This window comes from Mustelus asterias, unplaced genomic scaffold (genome assembly GCF_964213995.1).
Source record: "Mustelus asterias unplaced genomic scaffold, sMusAst1.hap1.1 HAP1_SCAFFOLD_2768, whole genome shotgun sequence".
NCBI classification, from domain to species: domain Eukaryota; kingdom Metazoa; phylum Chordata; class Chondrichthyes; order Carcharhiniformes; family Triakidae; genus Mustelus; species Mustelus asterias.
The window spans coordinates 30,001-47,108 of record NW_027592713.1 but is presented as its reverse complement, the minus strand read 5'-3'; the positions used below and the strand labels follow the sequence as shown (position 1 = coordinate 47,108).

General features: G+C 52.6%; 1 protein-coding gene across 1 annotated transcript in view; it reads right to left on the bottom strand.

The window, feature by feature from the left end:
* Positions 1-3,213: 3,213 nt before the first annotated feature.
* The window catches only part of LOC144490007 (pregnancy zone protein-like), a gene marked incomplete at both ends in the record, with an annotated part of 42,593 nt that continues 28,698 nt past the window's right edge, over positions 3,214-17,108 (bottom strand). Inside the window, 2 exons of the mRNA XM_078207832.1 lie at positions 3,214-3,335; positions 5,735-5,861. Coding sequence (XP_078063958.1) covers positions 3,214-3,335; positions 5,735-5,861 — 249 coding nt within the window. The remainder of the gene's footprint in view (positions 3,336-5,734; positions 5,862-17,108) is intronic.

Genomic DNA, 17,108 nt, shown 5'->3' with positions numbered 1-17,108 from the left:
ATGAAACCTATCTACGGATCTTCTTAAAACACCCCCAAACTAGGCGCATTTACTACTGATGCTGGCAGGGCATTCCAATCCCTCACCCACCCTCTGGGTAAAGAACCTACCCCCTGACATCGGTTCTATAACTACCCCCCCTCAATTTAAAGCCATGCCCCCTCGTGCTGGATTTCTCCATCAGAGGAAAAAGGCTATCACTATCCACCCTATCTAAACCTCTAATCATCTTATATGTTTCAATAAGATCCCCTCTTAGCCGCCGCCTTTCCAGCGAAAACAATCCCAAATCCCTCAGCCTCTCCTCATAGGATCTCCCCTCCATACCAGGCAACATCCTGGTAAACCTCCTCTGCACCCTCTCCAAAGCCTCCACATCCTTCCTGTAATGTGGGGACCAGAACTGCACACAGTACTCCAAGTGCGGCCGCACCAGAGTTGTGTACAGTTGCAACATAACGCTACGACTCCTAAATTCAATCCCCTACCAATAAACGCCAAGACACCATATGCCTTCTTAACAACCTTATCTACTTGATTCCCAACTTTCAGGGATCTATGCACAACATACACCTAGATCCCTCTGCTCCTCCACACTATTCAAAGTCCTCCCGTTAGCCCTATACTCAACACATCTGTTATTCCTACCAAAGTGAATTACCTCACACTTTCTCCGCATTAAAACTCCATCCGCCACCTCTCGGCCCAACTTTGCAACCTGTCTAAGTCTTCCTGCAAACTACGACACCCTTCCTCACTGTCTACCACACCACCGACTTTGGTGTCATCAGCAAATTTGCTAATCCACCCAACTATACCCTCATCCAGATCATTAATAAATATTACAAACAGCAGTGGCCCCAAAACAGATCCCTGAGGTACACCACTTGTAACCGCACTCCATGATGAATATTTACTATCAACCACCACCCTCTGTTTCCTATCCGCTAGCCAATTCCTGATCCAATTTCCTAGATCACCCCCCAATCCCATACATCTGCATTTTCTGCAGAAGCCTACCATGGTGAACCTTATCAAACGCCTTACTAAAATCCATATATACCACGTCCACTGCCTTGCCCCCATCCACCTCCTTGGTCACTTTCTCAAAAAACTCAATAAGGTTAGTAAGGCACGACCTACCTGCCACAAAACCATGCTGACTATCACCTATCAATTCATTACTCTCCAAATAACTATAAATCCTATCCCTTATAATTTTTTCCAACATCTTGCCGACAACAGAAGTGAGACTCACCGGTCTATAATTCCCGGGGAAGTCTCTGTTCCCCTTCTTAAACAATGGGACAACATTCGCTAACCTCCAATCTTCTGGTACTATACCAGAGGCCAACGACGACCTGAAGATCAGAGCCAGAGGCTCTGCAATCACTTCTCTTGCCTCCCAGAGAATCCTTGGATAAATCCCATCCGGACCAGGGGATTTATCTATTTTCAGACCCTCCAGAATATCCTGCACATCCTCCTTATCAACTGTAATACTGTCTATTCTACTCCCTTGCAACCCAGTGTCCTCCTCAGCTATATTCATGTCCCCTTGCGTGAACACCGAAGAGAAATATTGGTTCAATGCTTCACCAATCTCCTCCGGTTCCACACATAACTTCCCTCTGCCATCTATAACTGGCCCTAAACTTGCCCTAACCAACCTTCTGTTCTTGACATACCTATAGAACGCCTTAGGATTCTCTTTAACCCTATCCGCCAAAGTCTTCTCATGTCCCCTTTTAGCCCTTCTAAGCTCGCTCTTCAACTCCCTCTTAGCCAATCTAAAGCTTTCTAGTGCACTACCCGAGTGCTCACGTCTCATCCGAACATAAGCCTCCTTTTTCTTTTTAACCAACAAAGAAACTTTTTTGGTGCACCACGGTTCCCTAGCCCTACCAATTCCTCCTTGCCTGACAGGGACATACCTATCACAGACTCGCAGTAGCTGCTCCTTGAAAAAACTCCACATGTCGGACGTTCCCAGTCCCTGTAATCTCCTAGTCCAACCTATGTTTCCTAATTCTCTCCTAATAGCCTCATAATTACCCTTCCCCCAGCTAAAACCACTGGCCCGAGGTTCATGCCTATCCCTTTCCATCACTAAGGTGAACGTAACCGAATTGTGGTCACTATCACCAAAATGCACACCAACTTCCAAGTCTAGCACCTGGTCTGGCTCATTTCCCAGCACCAGATCCAATATAGCCTCACCTCTAGTTGGCCTGTCTACATACTGAGTCAAAAAACCTTCCTGCACGCTTTGAACAAAAACTGGAGGAGGTGGTTAAGAAGGCGTATGGTGTGCTGGCCTTTACCAATCGAGGGATTGAGTTTAGGAGTCCGGGGATAATGATGCAGCTATATAAGACCCTCGTATGACCCCACTTGGAGTACTGTGCTCAGTTCTGGTCGCCTCATTACAGGAAGGATGTGGAAAAGATTGAAAGGGTGCAGAGGAGATTTACAAGGATGTTGCCTGGATTGAGTGGCATGCCTTATGAGGATAGGCTGAGGGAGCTCGGTCTTTTCTCCTTGGAGAGACATAGGATGAGAGGAGACCTAATAGAGGTACATATGATGTTGAGAGGAATAGATCGGGTGGACTCTCAGAGGCTTTTTCCCAGGGTGGAAATGGCTGCTACGAGAGGACACAGGTTTAAGGTGCTGGGGGGTAGGTACAGGGGAAATGTTAGGGGGAAGTTTTTCACACAGAGGGTGGTGGGCGAGTGGAATCGGCTGCCGTCAGTGGTGGTGGAGGCAAACTCAATAGGGTCTTTTCAGAGACTCCTGGATGAGTACATGGGACTTAAAAGGATGGAGGGTTATAGGTAGGCCTAAAAGGTAGGGATATGTTCGGCATAACTTGTGGGGCCGAAGGGCCTGTTTTGTGCTGTAGTTTTTCTATGTTTCTATATTTTTCTCATCCCCATTCTCCTGCCTTTTCCCCATCACCCCTGTCCCCTTATTGATCAAGAACCTATCTATCTCTGTCTTAAAGACACTCAATGACCCGGCCTCCACAGCCTTCTGCGGCAAAGAGTTCCACACATTCCCCACTCTCTGGCTGAAGAAATTCCTCCTTATCCCTGTTTCTCTCTCTCCCTTTAACCTGAGGGTGTGCCCTCTGGTTCTAGTTTTTCCTATGAGCAGAAATATCCTCTCCACGTCCACTCTCTCCAGGCCTCGCAGTATCCAGTCACTGACCTTGATAAGGAGTGGTTTACGGATGATATCGACGGCTCCTTTCTCTGGAACAATCACCACCTCATTCCCACACGGAGTGTCCGAGGCAACCGATTCTGCTGAAACTGTTAAATTCTGTTCACCTGGGTCAGAGAGAGAGAGAAAGAGAGTGAGACAGAGAGAGACAGAGTGTGTGACAGACAGTGTGACAGAGAGTGAGACAGAGAGAGAGAGAGTGAGAGAGAGAGCGTGAGAGAGCGTGTGAGAGAGAGAGAGAGAGAGAGAGAGTGTGAGAGAGTGTGAGAGAGAGAGAATGAGAGAGTGAGAGAGAGAGATGGAGAGAGTGAGAGAGTGTGTGAGAGAGTGTGAGAGTGAGACAGAGAGAGAGAGAGTGAGAGAGAGAGTGTGAGAGAGAGTGTGAGAGAGAGAGAGAGAGTGTGAGAGAGTGTGAGAGAGAGAGAATGAGAGAGTGAGAGAGAGAGATGGAGAGAGTGAGAGAGTGTGTGAGAGAGTGTGAGAGAGAGACAGAGAGAGAGAAAGGGTGAGAGAGAGACAGAGAGAGAGAAAGGGTGAGAGAGAGAGAGAGAGTCAGAAAGAGAGAGAGAGACAGAGACAGACAGAGACAGACAGAGGCAGAATTGGAGAGACAGAGAGAGACAGAGACAGAGACAGAGTGCGAGAGAGAGTGTGAGAGAGTGAGAGAGAGACAGAGAGAGAAAGAATGAGAGAGAGAGAGAAAGAGTCAGAAAGAGAGAGACTGAGAGGCATAGTTAGAGAGAAAGAGAGAGACAGAGAGAGAGAGAGAGAGGGACAGAGAAACAGAGAGAGAGACAGAGAGAGACAGAGAGGCAAAGTTTGAGAGACAGAGAGAGACAGAAAGAGACACAGAGAGAGGGAGACAGTGAGAGAGAGAGGGAGACAGAGAGAGAGAGAGAGGGAGACAGAGAGAGAGAGGGAGAGAGGGAGACAGAGAGAGGGAGGCAGAGAGAGGGAGGCAGAGAGAGGGAGGCAGAGAGATGGAGGCTGAGAGAGGGAGGCAGGGAGAGGGAGGCAGGGAGAGGGAGGCAGGGAGAGAGGGAGGGAGGGAGAGAGGGAGGGAGGGAGAGAGGGAGGCAGAGAGAGAGGGGGCAGAGAGAGAGGGAGGCAGAGAGAGAGGGGGCAGAGAGAGAGAGGGAGGCAGAGAGAGAGGGGGGCAGAGAGAGAGAGGGGCAGAGAGAGAGGGAGGCAGAGAGAGAGGGGGCAGAGAAAGAGAGGGAGGCAGTGAGGGGGGGCAGAGAGAGAGGGAGGCAGAGAGAGAGGGGGCAGAGAGAGAGAGGGAGGCAGTGAGGGGGGGCAGAGAGAGAGGGAGGCAGAGAGAGGGGGGCAGAGTGAGAGGGAGGCAGAGAGAGAGAGGGAGGCAGAGAGAGAGGGAGGCAGAGACAGAGGGGGGCAGAGACAGAGGGGGGCAGAGACAGAGGGGGGCAGAGACAGAGGGAGGCGGGGGGGGGGCAGAGAGAGAGGGAGGCGGGGGGGGGGGGCAGAGAGAGAGGGAGGCAGAGAGAGAGCGAGAGGTGGGCAGAGAGAGAGAGGGAGGCAGAGAGAGAGAGAGAGAGAGAGAGGGGGGCAGAGAGAGAGGGGGGCAGAGAGAGAGGGGGGCAGAGAGAGAGGGGGGCAGAGAGAGAGGGGGGCAGAGAGAGAGCGAGAGGTGGGCAGAGAGAGAGAGGGAGGCAGAGAGAGAGGGGGGCAGAGAGAGAGAGGGGGGCAGAGAGAGAGAGGGGGGCAGAGAGAGAGAGGGGGGCAGAGAGAGAGGGAGGCAGAGAGAGAGGGGGGCAGAGAGAGAGAGGGGCAGAGAGAGAGAGGGGCAGAGAGAGAGGGGGGCAGAGAGAGAGGGAGGCAGAGAGAGGGAGACAGAGAGAGAACTGGACAGGGACCGGGAGAACAAACCCAGGCTGATTCCCCGCCCCCCCTCCCAACCCAGGGGTCAGTGGACAGGGATCGGGAGCAGGAACCCGGGCTGATTCACCCCCCTCCCTAACCCAGGGGTCAGGGGACAGGGATCGGGAGCAGGAACCCAGGCTGATTCACCCCCCTCCCTAACCCAGGGGTCAGGGGACAGGGATCGGGAGCAGGAACCCAGGCTGATTCAGCCCCCCTCCCTAACCCAGGGGTCAGTGGACAGGGATCGGGAGCAGGAACCCAGGCTGATTCACCCCCCTCCCTAACCCAGGGGTCAGGGGACAGGGATCGGGAGCAGGAACCCAGGCTGATTCACCCCCCTCCCTAACCCAGGGGTCAGTGGACAGGGATCGGGAGCAGGAACCCGGGCTCATTCACCCCCCTCCCTAACCCAGGGGTCAGGGGACAGGGATCGGGAGCAGGAACCCAGGCTGATTCACCCCCCCCCCCCTCCCTAACCCAGGGGTCAGTGGACAGGGATCGGGAGCCCAGGCTGATTCACCCCCCCCTCCCTAACCCAGGGGTCAGTGGACAGGGAAGAGGAGGTTGGGTTGATTGATTGCAGTGTAGGCCGTGTTTGAAGCCTGGGCGTGGGTTACAGACTGACCCAGTCCTGTGGCGATTAGTTGCCAGCTGATTGTCACACTGTCCATGGAACAGACGCAGGTTTGGTGTTCAACGTTGCTCTCGGACGTCAGGTTCAAGCCCGGGGCCTCGAGGAGGGAGACCTTCACCTGAGGGACAGGAAGGAGCCAGAATGTGTTAAATTCCCAGGAACCCCGAACGCAACCCAAACTCTCCCAGTCCCCCCTCTAATATCCTACTCCCCACCACAAGAAACAGGACAAATCCAACCAATCACTCCTCCCTCAGTCTACTCTCCATCAACAGTTGGACGGGTCCTTTGACAGCGCGATCGGTCGACACTTCACCTGCTCACGGGCACTGTGGGATCCTCTGTGTGGTTTGCCCCGTCACAGGGCTTTGTTTTAAGGTATCTCTGCCGAATGGAACTAATTCCTCTCTGCTTGGAAGCTAACTTAAGCGAATTTAACCATACTTTAAAACTCAGCTTGGAATTCTGGGAAATTGGCTGCATCAGCTTGGAATTCTGGGAAATAGAGTCATAGAGGTTTACAGCATGGAAACAGGCCCTTCGGCCCAACTTGTCCATGCTGCCCCTTTTTTTTTAAACACCTAAGCTAATCCCAACTGCCCACATTGGCCCATCTCCCTCTATATCCATCGTACCCATGTAACTGTCTGAATGCTTTTTAAAAGATAAAATTGTACCCCCCTCTACTACTGCCTCTGGCAGCTCGTTCCAGACACTCACCACCCTCTGTGAAAAAATTGCCCCTCTGGACACTTTTGTATCTCTCCCCTCTCACCTTAAACCTATGCCCTCTAGTTTTAGTGGTGCGCGACAATCAAGCACGAGGTACAAGGCTTCAGCGATTGAAGGCTTTTATTGACAAACAATGGAACTATTTAAACACGAGTACACCATTCCAGACTGGAGGGGTCCCGCCTGAGCAGAGGGTCTTATACCTCTCCCCAGGAGGCGGGGCCCGACCGGGATGTGCCATAACAGCATCCACCACAGGTATATTAATCCCACAGTGTAAACACCCTAACCCAACAACAACATTATAACAACCCCACAGTGTCAACACCCTAGCCCAACAGTAACATAGGAATAACCCCACAGTGTCAACACCCTAACCCAACAGCAACATTGGAATAACCCCACAGTGGTAACCAACGATGGTTCACCACATTCACCCCTCCTTTGAAAACAAAGGCCGGCGGGGTGCGAAAACAGACTACATATATACAAAAAAATCTACAAGTCCAGACGGTCTGGAGGACCGCACCGTCGCTGTGATCTCCTCAACACCGGTTGTGACACCGGAGCAGGTGCTTGCGGTGGCGTTCTCTCCAAAACAGCGTCCGGCTGTCCCCTCGAGGACTCACGGGCCGGTTGACCCTGGTGAAGCGGTGGTGCAGGGGATCCCGGTACCTTCTGTGGTGGCGCCGATCTCCGAGTCTCAGGCAAGCTGTACATGGGAGTATAACTGTTATGCACTGGTCCCGGTGCTGACCGCGCCACGTCCGGGGAAGAAATAAGTGATAGGGGATTCGTGACAGGGGGTATGGGAGCGACAGGAGTTGCTACGTCCCCTGCGGGCGCCAGGTCTCGAATCGAGACTGTGTCCTCTCGCCCGTCAGGATATGCCACATAGGCATACTGAGGGTTGGCGTGGAGGAGTTGGACCGGTTCGACCAAGGGGTCGGACTTGCGGGCCCTTACATGTCGCCGCAGAAGGACGGGTCCTGGGTACGTCAACCAGGCTGGTAATGAGATCCCCGAGGACGACTTCCGAGGGAATGAGAACATCCTCTCGTGGGGAATAGCATTGGTTGCCGTACACAGGAGGGAGCGAATGGAATGAAGCGCATTTGGAAGGACCTCCTGCCAACGGGAGACTGGAAGGCCCCTGGACTTCAGCGCCAATAGGACAGCCTTCCAGACTGTAGCATTCTCTCTCTCCACCTGTCCGTTGCCCCTAGGGTTGTAACTCGTGGTTCTACTAGAGGCAATCCCGTATGAGAGCAGGAATTGCCTCAAGTCGTTACTCATGAACGACGAGCCTCTGTCGCTATGTATGTAGCAGGGGTACCCGAACAGGGTAAAAAGATCACGGAATGCCTTGATCACCGTGGCAGTCGACGTGTCCGCACAGGGGACAACAAACGGGAACCGGGAGTATTCATCTATGATATTGAGAAAGTACACGTTCCGGTCCATTGAGGGAAGGGGCCCTTAAAATCCACACTCAGCCTCTCGAAGGGGCGAGTGGCCTTGACCAATTGTGCCCGGTCAGGTCGGTAAAAGTGCGGTTTGCATTCCGCGCAAATCCGACAGCTTCTCGTTACTGACCTGACATCCTCCACCGAGTAGGGCAGGTTGCGGGCTTTTATGAAGTGGTAGAGCCGAGTGACCCCAGGATGGCACAGGTCATCATGGAGGGCGTTCAAGTGGTCCTCCTGCATGGTAGCGCATGTTCCGCGCGAGAGGGCATCCGAGGGCTCATTGAGTTTCCCTGGACGATACATAATATCGTAATTATAGGTGGAGAGCTCAATTCTCCACCGCAAGATCTTGTCATTCTTGATCTTGCCCCTCTGCGTGTTACTGAACATAAACGCCACGGATCGCTGATCCGTGATCAGGGTGAACCGCTTCCCCGCCAGGTAATGGCGCCAGTGTCTGATGGCCTCCACAATAGCCTGGGCCTCCTTCTCCACCGCTGAATGCCGAATTTCGGGACCTTGAAGGGTGCGGGAAAAAAACGCGACGGGCCTGCCTGCCTGGTTTAGTGTGGCGGCTAGGGCGAAATCCGATGCATCACTTTCCACCTGAAAAGGGATGGATTCATCCACCGCGTGCATCGTGGCTTTCGCAATGTCGCTTTTCAAAGCCTTGAAGGCCAATTGGGCCTCCGGCGTGAGTGGGAAAGTCGTGGACTTGATGAGCGGACGGGCTTTGTCCGCGTAGTTGGGGACCCACTGCGCATAATAAGAGAAGAAGCCGAGGCATCTCCTCAGTGCTTTTGCGCTAGCGGGCAAGGGAAGTTCAGTAAGGGGGCGCATACGGTCTGGATCAGGGCCGATGACCCCGTTTTCCACCACGTATCCCAGGATAGCTAACCTGCGCGTACGGAATACACACTTCTCCCTGTTATAGGTCAGATTCAGGCGAGACGCAGTGCGCAAAAAGTTCTGGAGGTTTGTGTCATGGTCCTGCTGGTCATGGCCGCAGATGGTGACGTTATCCAGGTACGGGAAGGTAGCCCGCAACCCGTTCTGGTCCACCATTCGGTCCATAGCACGCTGGAAGACCGAGACCCCATTGGTGACACCAAATGGAACCCTAAGAAACTGATACAGACGACCATCCGCCTCAAAAGCCGTGTATTGTCGGTCCTCTGGGCGGATGGGGAGTTGGTGGTAGGTGGACTTAAGGTCTATGGTGGAGAACACCCGGTACTGCGCAATCTGATTGACCATATCAGATATGCGCGGGAGAGGATACGCATCCAGCTGCGTATAACGATTAATGGTCTGACTGTAGTCGATGACCATCCGGGGTTTGTTCCCGCTTTTAACCACCACGACCTGTGCTCTCCACGGACTAGCGCTGGACTGTATGATCCCTTCTTTGAGGAGCCGCTGAACCTCAGATCTGATGAAGATCCGGTCTTCAGCGCTGTAACGCCTACTTTTAGTAGCGATGGGCTTGCAGCCTGGTACCAGATTCTTAAATAAAGAGGGTGTGGTGATCTTTAGTGTGGAAAGATTGCATGCGGGGCGCTTTGGACGATTTGGAGGCTGCGGCTGATTCCCTACTGCCAGCGAAGGGAGTGGCCCACTGTACTGTAGGATCACACTCTTCATGTGGACCATAAAGTTTAGTCCGAGGAGAATTGGCGCGCAAAGGTGCGGCAACACAAGGAGCCTGTATCGCTCGTAAATTGTGCCCTGCACCTCCAGAGTTACCACACAACGTCCTTGGATCGGTACAGACCGGGACCGTGATGCCATAGAAATTGTCTGTTTGGCAGGTAGAACCCGGAGTCCACACCTCTTTGCAGTGTCAGGGTGAATAAAACTCTCGGTGCTCCCACTGTCAAACAGACAATACACAGTACGACCATTTACCTTGATGTTCATCATTGAACAGTCAAGCCTGTGATGCTTAGCCTGGTCCAGGGTGATCGACGCCACCGTTGGCCCTTGGACGTCACTGCAGGCAGCCGAGGTTGATGCTGAGGACCCCTGCTGGTCGCTCCTGGTCGTCGTCGACCAAGATGGCCGCCCCCATGAATCGCACGTGGGTGAGGGCGCCAAGCGTAACGACTCCTGGTGGTCCTCCTCCTCCTCCGCCAGCCACAATGGCGTCGTCCTGGGTTCGCACGTGGTCGGACCTCGTGGGTACTGCGACGCCGATGGAGATTGTCTCCGTTCTGGAGGGTCACAGGCTGCACTGCCGTTCTTGGGCTTCGATCTGCAGACTTTCGCGTAGTGCCCCTTTTTACCGCACTGACTGCAGATCACCGTTTTAGCTGGACACTGTTGCCATGGATGCTTGGCTCCTCCGCAAAAATAGCACCGCGGGCCGCCTGGGGCTGCCGCCGTCGTCGGGTCGATATGGGAGCGCGAGCCCGTGGGGCGAGGAGGGATTTGTGACTGCTCCTGCCACGTTGTCTCCACGTGGTCTTCTGGATACAGAGCCAAGCTTTTCGACGCCGCCTCCAGCATCTCAGCCATCTCCATCGCTTGGGTCAGGTTGAGATTCCCTTTCTCCAACAGCTTGAGCCGGATGTACGAAGACCCTACCCCTGCCACAAACGCATCTCGGGCGAGGTCGTACATGTACTGCTCAGCCGACACAGCTTTGCAGTCGCAGCCCCTGGCCAGCTGCAAGAGCTCATTGGCGTAGTCCTCCATTGTTTCGCCCGTCTGCCGACGTCGTGTAGCGAGGAGGTAACGAGCGTGAATCTTGTTGGGTGGTCTCGTGTATCGCTTTTTCAAGAGCTCGAGGGCCCTCGGGTAAGTGGTGGCCGCACGAATCGCGAGGTAGACCGTGTCGCTTACCCTCGCATGGAGGACCTGGAGTCTGTCGTTATCCGTAGTAACTGCTGCAGAGGCTGCCAGGTAGTCCTCGAAACACTTCAGCCAGTGGTCGAAGGTGTTAGAGGCACCGACCGCACGTGGGTCCAGCGTCAGACGCTCTGGTTTCAGCATTTGCTCCATACTCTCTTTACTGTCGAGAGTTTCGTGTTTGTCAATAAAATTGATGCGCGACAATCAAGCACGAGGTACAAGGCTTCAGCGATTGAAGGCTTTTATTGACAAACAATGGAACTATTTAAACACGAGTACACCATTCCAGACTGGAGGGGTCCCGCCTGAGCAGAGGGTCTTATACCTCTCCCCAGGAGGCGGGGCCCGACCGGGATGTGCCATAACAGCATCCACCACAGGTATATTAATCCCACAGTGTCAACACCCTAACCCAACAACAACATTATAACAACCCCACAGTGTCAACACCCTAACCCAACAGCCACATTGGAATAACCCCACAGTGGTAACCAACGATGGTTCACCACATTTAGACTCTCCTACCTTTGAGAAAAGATATTAACTATCTAGCTGATCTGTGCCCCTCATTATTTTATAGACCTCTATAAGATCACCCCTTAGCCTCCTACACTCCAGAGAAAAAAGTCCCAGTCTATCCAGCCTCTCCTTATAACTCAAACCATCAAGTCCCGGGAGCGTCCTAGTAAATCTTTTCTGCACTCTTTCGGCACGGTAGCACGGTAGCACAGTGGTTAGCACTGCTGCTTCACAGCTCCAGGGTCCCAGGTTCGATTCCCGGCTCGGGTCACTTTCTGTGTGGAGTTTGCACATTCTCCTCGTGTCTGCGTGGGTTTCCTCCGGGTGCTCCGGTTTCCTCCCACAGTCCAAAGATGTGCGGGTTAGGTTGATTGGCCAGGTTAAAAAATGCCCCTTAGAGTCCTGGGATGTGTAGGTTAGAGGGATTAGCGGGTAAATATGTGGGGGTAGGGCCTGGGTGGGATTGTGGTCGGTGCAGACTCGATGGGCCGAATGGCCTCCTTCTGCACTGTAGGGTTTCTATGATTTCTTTCTAGTTTAATAATATCCTTTCTATAATAGGGTGACCAGAACCATACACGAATTGGCTACATCAGCTTGGATTTCTGGGAAATTGGCTACATCAGCTTGGATTTCTGGGAAATTGGCTATATCAGCTTGGATTTCTGGGTCCAACTGATGAAATTGGCTCTATCTGAAATTGCAATGTGAAGCTGAAATGATCCTCCTCACAAACAGGCTTTCTCATGAGGGAACCAGCAGTGTTTTACAGTCACAGATACCAACTGTTTAGGCAGCGACAGACTGCCTGGACCGAGCTCTTTAAGAACACAGGGAGCCGCAAAGCTATATTGTTAATAACATGACTTTGGACTGGGGTAAACACAGTAAGAAGTCTCACAACACCAGGTTAAAGTCCAACAGGTTTACTTCGAATCACGAGCTTTCGGAGCGCCTTCATTAAGTTAAAGTTTATTTATTTATCACAAGTCGGCTTACATTAACACTGCAATGAAGTTACTGTGAAAATCCCTTAGTCACCACACTCTAGTGCCTATTCGGGTTATACTGAGGGGACAATTTAGCATGGCCAATCCACCTAACCTGCACATCTTTGGACACTAAGGGGCAATTTAGCATGGCCAATCCACCTAACCTACACATCTTTGGACACTAAGGGACAATTTAGCATGGCCAATCCACCTAACCTGCACATCTTTGGACACTAAGGGACAATTTAGCATGACCAATTCACCTAACCCGCACATCTTTGGGACTGTGGGAGGAAGCTGGAGCACCCGAAGGAAACTCATGGAGACATGGGGAGAACGTACAGACTCCACACAGGCAGTGACCCCAGCCGGGAATGGAACCCGAGTCCCTGGTGCCGTGAGGCAGCAGCGCTAACCCACTGTGCCACTGTGTGGCCTCATCAGGTGGGTGGAGAGGTGGGTTCACAAGTGTCGGAAGCGCAGTGAAGAACATGCCCCTGTCCACGTCAACGGGGACAAAGTAGAAAGGGTCGAGAGCTTCAGGTGTTTAGGTGTCCAGATCACCAACAACCTGTCCTGGTCCCCCCCACGCCGACACTATAGTTAAGAAAGCCCCACCAACGCCCCTACTTTCTCAGAAGACTAAGGAAATTTGGCATGTCAGCTACGACTCTCACCAACTTTTACAGATGCACCATAGAAAGCATCCTTTCTGGTTGTATCACAGCTTGGTCTGGGGCTCCTGCTCTGCCCAAGACCGCAAGGAGCTACAAAAGATCGTGAATGTAGCCCAATCCATCACCAGCCTCCCATCCATTGACTCTGTCTACACTTCCCGCTGCCTCGGGGAAAAGCAGCCGCATAATTAAGGACCCCACGCACCCCGGACATTCTCTCTTCCACCTTCTTCCGTCGGGAAAAGATGCAAAAGTCTGAGGCCACGTACCGACCGACTCAAGAACAGCTTCTTCCCTGCTGCTGTCAGACTTTTGAATGGACCTACCTCGCATTAAGTTGATCTTTCTCTACACCCCTAGCTGTGACTGTAACACTACATTCTGCACCCTCTCCTTTCCTTCTCTATGAACGGTATGCTTTGTCTGCACAGCGAGCAAGAAACAATACTTTTCACTGTATGTTAATACATGTGACTATAATAAATCAAATCAAATCAATAGTGTTTTACGGTCACAGATGCCAATTGTTTGTACAACTACAGACTGCCCGCACCGAGTGTTTCAGAGGACAGGTAATCGCAAAGCTCGGTTAGAGGCTGGGAATCCTGTGGAGAGTAACTCACCTCCTGACTCCCCCCAAAGCCTGTCCACTGGGAATCCTGCGGAGAGTAACTCACCTCCTGACTCCCCCCAAAGCCTGTCCACTGGGAATCCTGCGGAGAGTAACTCACCTCCTGACTCCCCCCAAAGCCTGTCCACTGGGAATCCTGCGGAGAGTAACTCACCTCCTGACTCCCCCCAAAGCCTGTCCACCATCCACAAGGACACAAGTCAGGAGTGCGATGGGAAACTCCCCACTCGCCTGGATGAGTGCGGCTCCCGACAACACTCAAGAAGCTCGACACCATCCAGGACAAAGCAGCCCCGCTCGATCGACACGCTAACCACAAACACTCACTCCCTCCACCACCGACGCACAGCGGTAGCCGTGTGAACCGTCTACAAGATGCACCGCAGTGACTCGCCAAGGCTCCTTCCACAGCACCTTCCAAATGTCCTACCCCGACCATCCAGAAGGACAAGGTGGGGCGGGGTGGGGGTGGCGGGGGGCAGCAGACACATGGAGAACACCCACTGCCTGAAAGTTTTCCCCCTCCGAGCCCCTCGCACCATCCCCGACTTGGAAACATATTGGCCTTTCCTTCACTGTGGCTGGGGGGTCGAAATCCCTAACAGCGCCATGGGTGTACCTACACCACAGGGATTGCAGTGACTCAAAAGGCAACTCACCTTCTCACGGCAGCAATTAGTGATGGGCAATAAACACTGGGTCCATATCCCATAAATCAAAAGAATTAAAATAAAAAACTGTCACACTCTCTCTCTCACACACACTCTCACTGAGTTTTAATTCTTAGTTTTTAATTCTTATTTACTTTTCTCTTTGTACCTTGGTATAAAGGGTGAAATATGAGTGTTAAGCCAGTGTGTTGTTCCCAGTGTAGGATGTGGGAGGTCCTGGAGGCACCTGGCCTCCCGGACATCCACATCTGTGAGGGGTGTGTTGAGCTGCGGTTCCTGAGGGGCTGTGTTAAGGAGCTGGAACTGCAGCTCGAGGATCTTAGGCTGTTAAGGGAGAATGAGGAGGTGATAGACAAGAGCTATCATCAGGTGGTCACACCAGGGCCACGGGTGGAGGCCAAGTGGGTGACGGCCAGGAAGGGTAAAGCTCGGGTGATTGAGAGCACCCCGGTGGATGTGCCCCTACACAACAAGTACTCCTGCCTGAGTACTGCTGGGGGGGACAGCCCGCCTGGGGGAAGCAGCAGTGGCCGTGTCTCCGGGGTGGAGTCCGGCCCTGTAACTCAGAGGGCTAAGGAAAAGAGGAGGAAGGCAGTGTTAATCGGGGACTCGACAGTAAGGGGGTCGGACAGGCGATTTTGCGGAGGCAGGCGGGAGTCTCGGATGGTGGTCTGCCTCCCTGGGGCCGGGATCCAGGATGTCACTGGTCGACTCCCAGAAATCCTGAGGCGGGAGGGAGAGGAGCCAGAGGTAGCGGTACATATTGGTACCGCTGATGTGGGAAGGAAGGGGGAAGGGGTCATGAAAAGAGAGTATAGGGAATTAGGGAGACAGCTGAGAAGGAGGAAAGCAAAGGTAGTAATCTCAGGATTGCTGCCTGTGCCACGGGAAGGTGAGGGCAGGAATGGAGTGAGGTGGAGGATGAATGTGTGGCTGAGGGACTGGTGCAGGGGGCAGGGATTCAGGTTCCTGGACCATTGGGACCTCTTTAGGGGCAGGGGTGACCTGTACACAAAAAACGGGTGGCACTTGAATCCCAGGGGGACCAATATCCTGGCGGGAAGGTTGGCTGAGGCTACTGGGGAGAGTTTAAACTAGATAGATTGGGGGGAGGGGATCGAGACGAGGTGACTGAGAGTGAGGAAGTTAGCTCGCAAACAGAGAAGGGTTATAGACAGTGCAAGAGGGAGGATGGACGGGGGAAAGAGAAGGGGAGAGCTCAGACCAATGGATTGAGATGCGTTTACTTTAATGCCAGGAGTATAGTGAATAAAGGGGATGAGCTCAGAGCGTGGATCGATGCCAGGAAGTGTGATGTGGAGGGCCATTACGGAGACTTGGATGTCTCAGGGTCAGGACTGGATACTCCAGGTGCCGGGATTCAGATGTTTCAGGAAGGACAGGGAGGAAGGCAAGAGAGGGGGTGGAGTGGCACTGCTGATCAGGGATAGTGTCACAGCTGTAGAGAAGGTGTATGCTGTGGAGGGATTGTCTACAGAGTCTCTGTGGGTGGAAGTTCGGAGTGGGAAGGGGTCGATCACTTTGCTGGGAGTTTTCTATAGGCCGCCCAATAGTAACAGGGAGGTGGAGGAGCAGATAGGGAAACAGCTCCTGGAGAGATGCAGTAATAGCAGAGTTGTTGTGATGGGAGACTTTAATTTCCCAAACATAGATTGGAATATCCATAGGGTAAGGGGATTGGATGGGGAGGAGTTTGTTAGGTGTGTTCAGGAGGGTTTCCTGACACAGCATGTGGACAAGCCTACAAGAGGAGAGGCTGTACTTGATCTGATACTGACCAATGAACCTGGACAGGTGTCAGATCTCTCAGTGGGAGAGCATCTTGGGGATAGCGATCATAACTCTATCTCCTTTACGCTTGCATTGGAAAAAGAGAGGATCAGGCAAGCTAAGAAAGCATTTATATGGAGTAAGGGGAAATATGAAGACATAAGGCAGCAATTTAGAGGAGTAAATTGGAAGGAGGTATTCTCGGGGAAATGTACTGAAGAGAGGTGGCAGCTTTTCAAGGAATGTCTGTCTAGAGTTTACATAGAACATAGAACAGTACAGCACAGAACAGGCCCTTCGGCCCACGATGTTGTGCCGTTTGACAGGACAATGTTCCGAGCAGACAGGGAGGTGTTGGTCGGTTAAAGGAACCATGGTGCACGAAAGCTGTGCGGGACCTAGTCTCGAAGAAAGGGAAAGCATACAAAAGGTTCAGAGAGCTTGGCAAAGATAGGGATCTAGAAGAGTATACGGCTTGTAGGAAGGGACCAAAGGAGGAAATTAGGAGAGCCAGAAGGGGTCACAAAAAGGCCTTGGCAGGTAGGATTAAGGAGAACCCTAAGGCGTTCTATAAATATGTGAAGAGTAAAAGGGTGAGACGTGAAGGAATAGGGCCTATAAAAGGTGAAGGCGGGAAAATCAGTACGGAACCGTAGAAGTGGCAGAGGTGCTCAATGAGTATTTTGCCTCGGTTTTCACAGAGGAGAAGGATCTGGGTGGATGTACTGTGGGCTTGCGGTGGACTGAAAAGATTGAGTCTGTGGACTTTAAGAAAGAGGTTGTGCTGGAATCTTTGAATGGCATCAAGATAGATAAGTCGCCGGGTCCGGATGGGATGTACCCCAGGTTAATGTGGGAGACGAGGGAAGAGATTGCAGAGCCTCTGGCGATGATCTTTGCATCGTCGATGGAGACGGAGAGGTGCCGGAGGATTGGAGGATTGCGGATGTGGTTCCTATTTTCAAGAAGGGGAATAGGGATAGCCCAGGAAATTACCGACCGGTGAGTCTAACCTCAGTGGTTGGTAAGC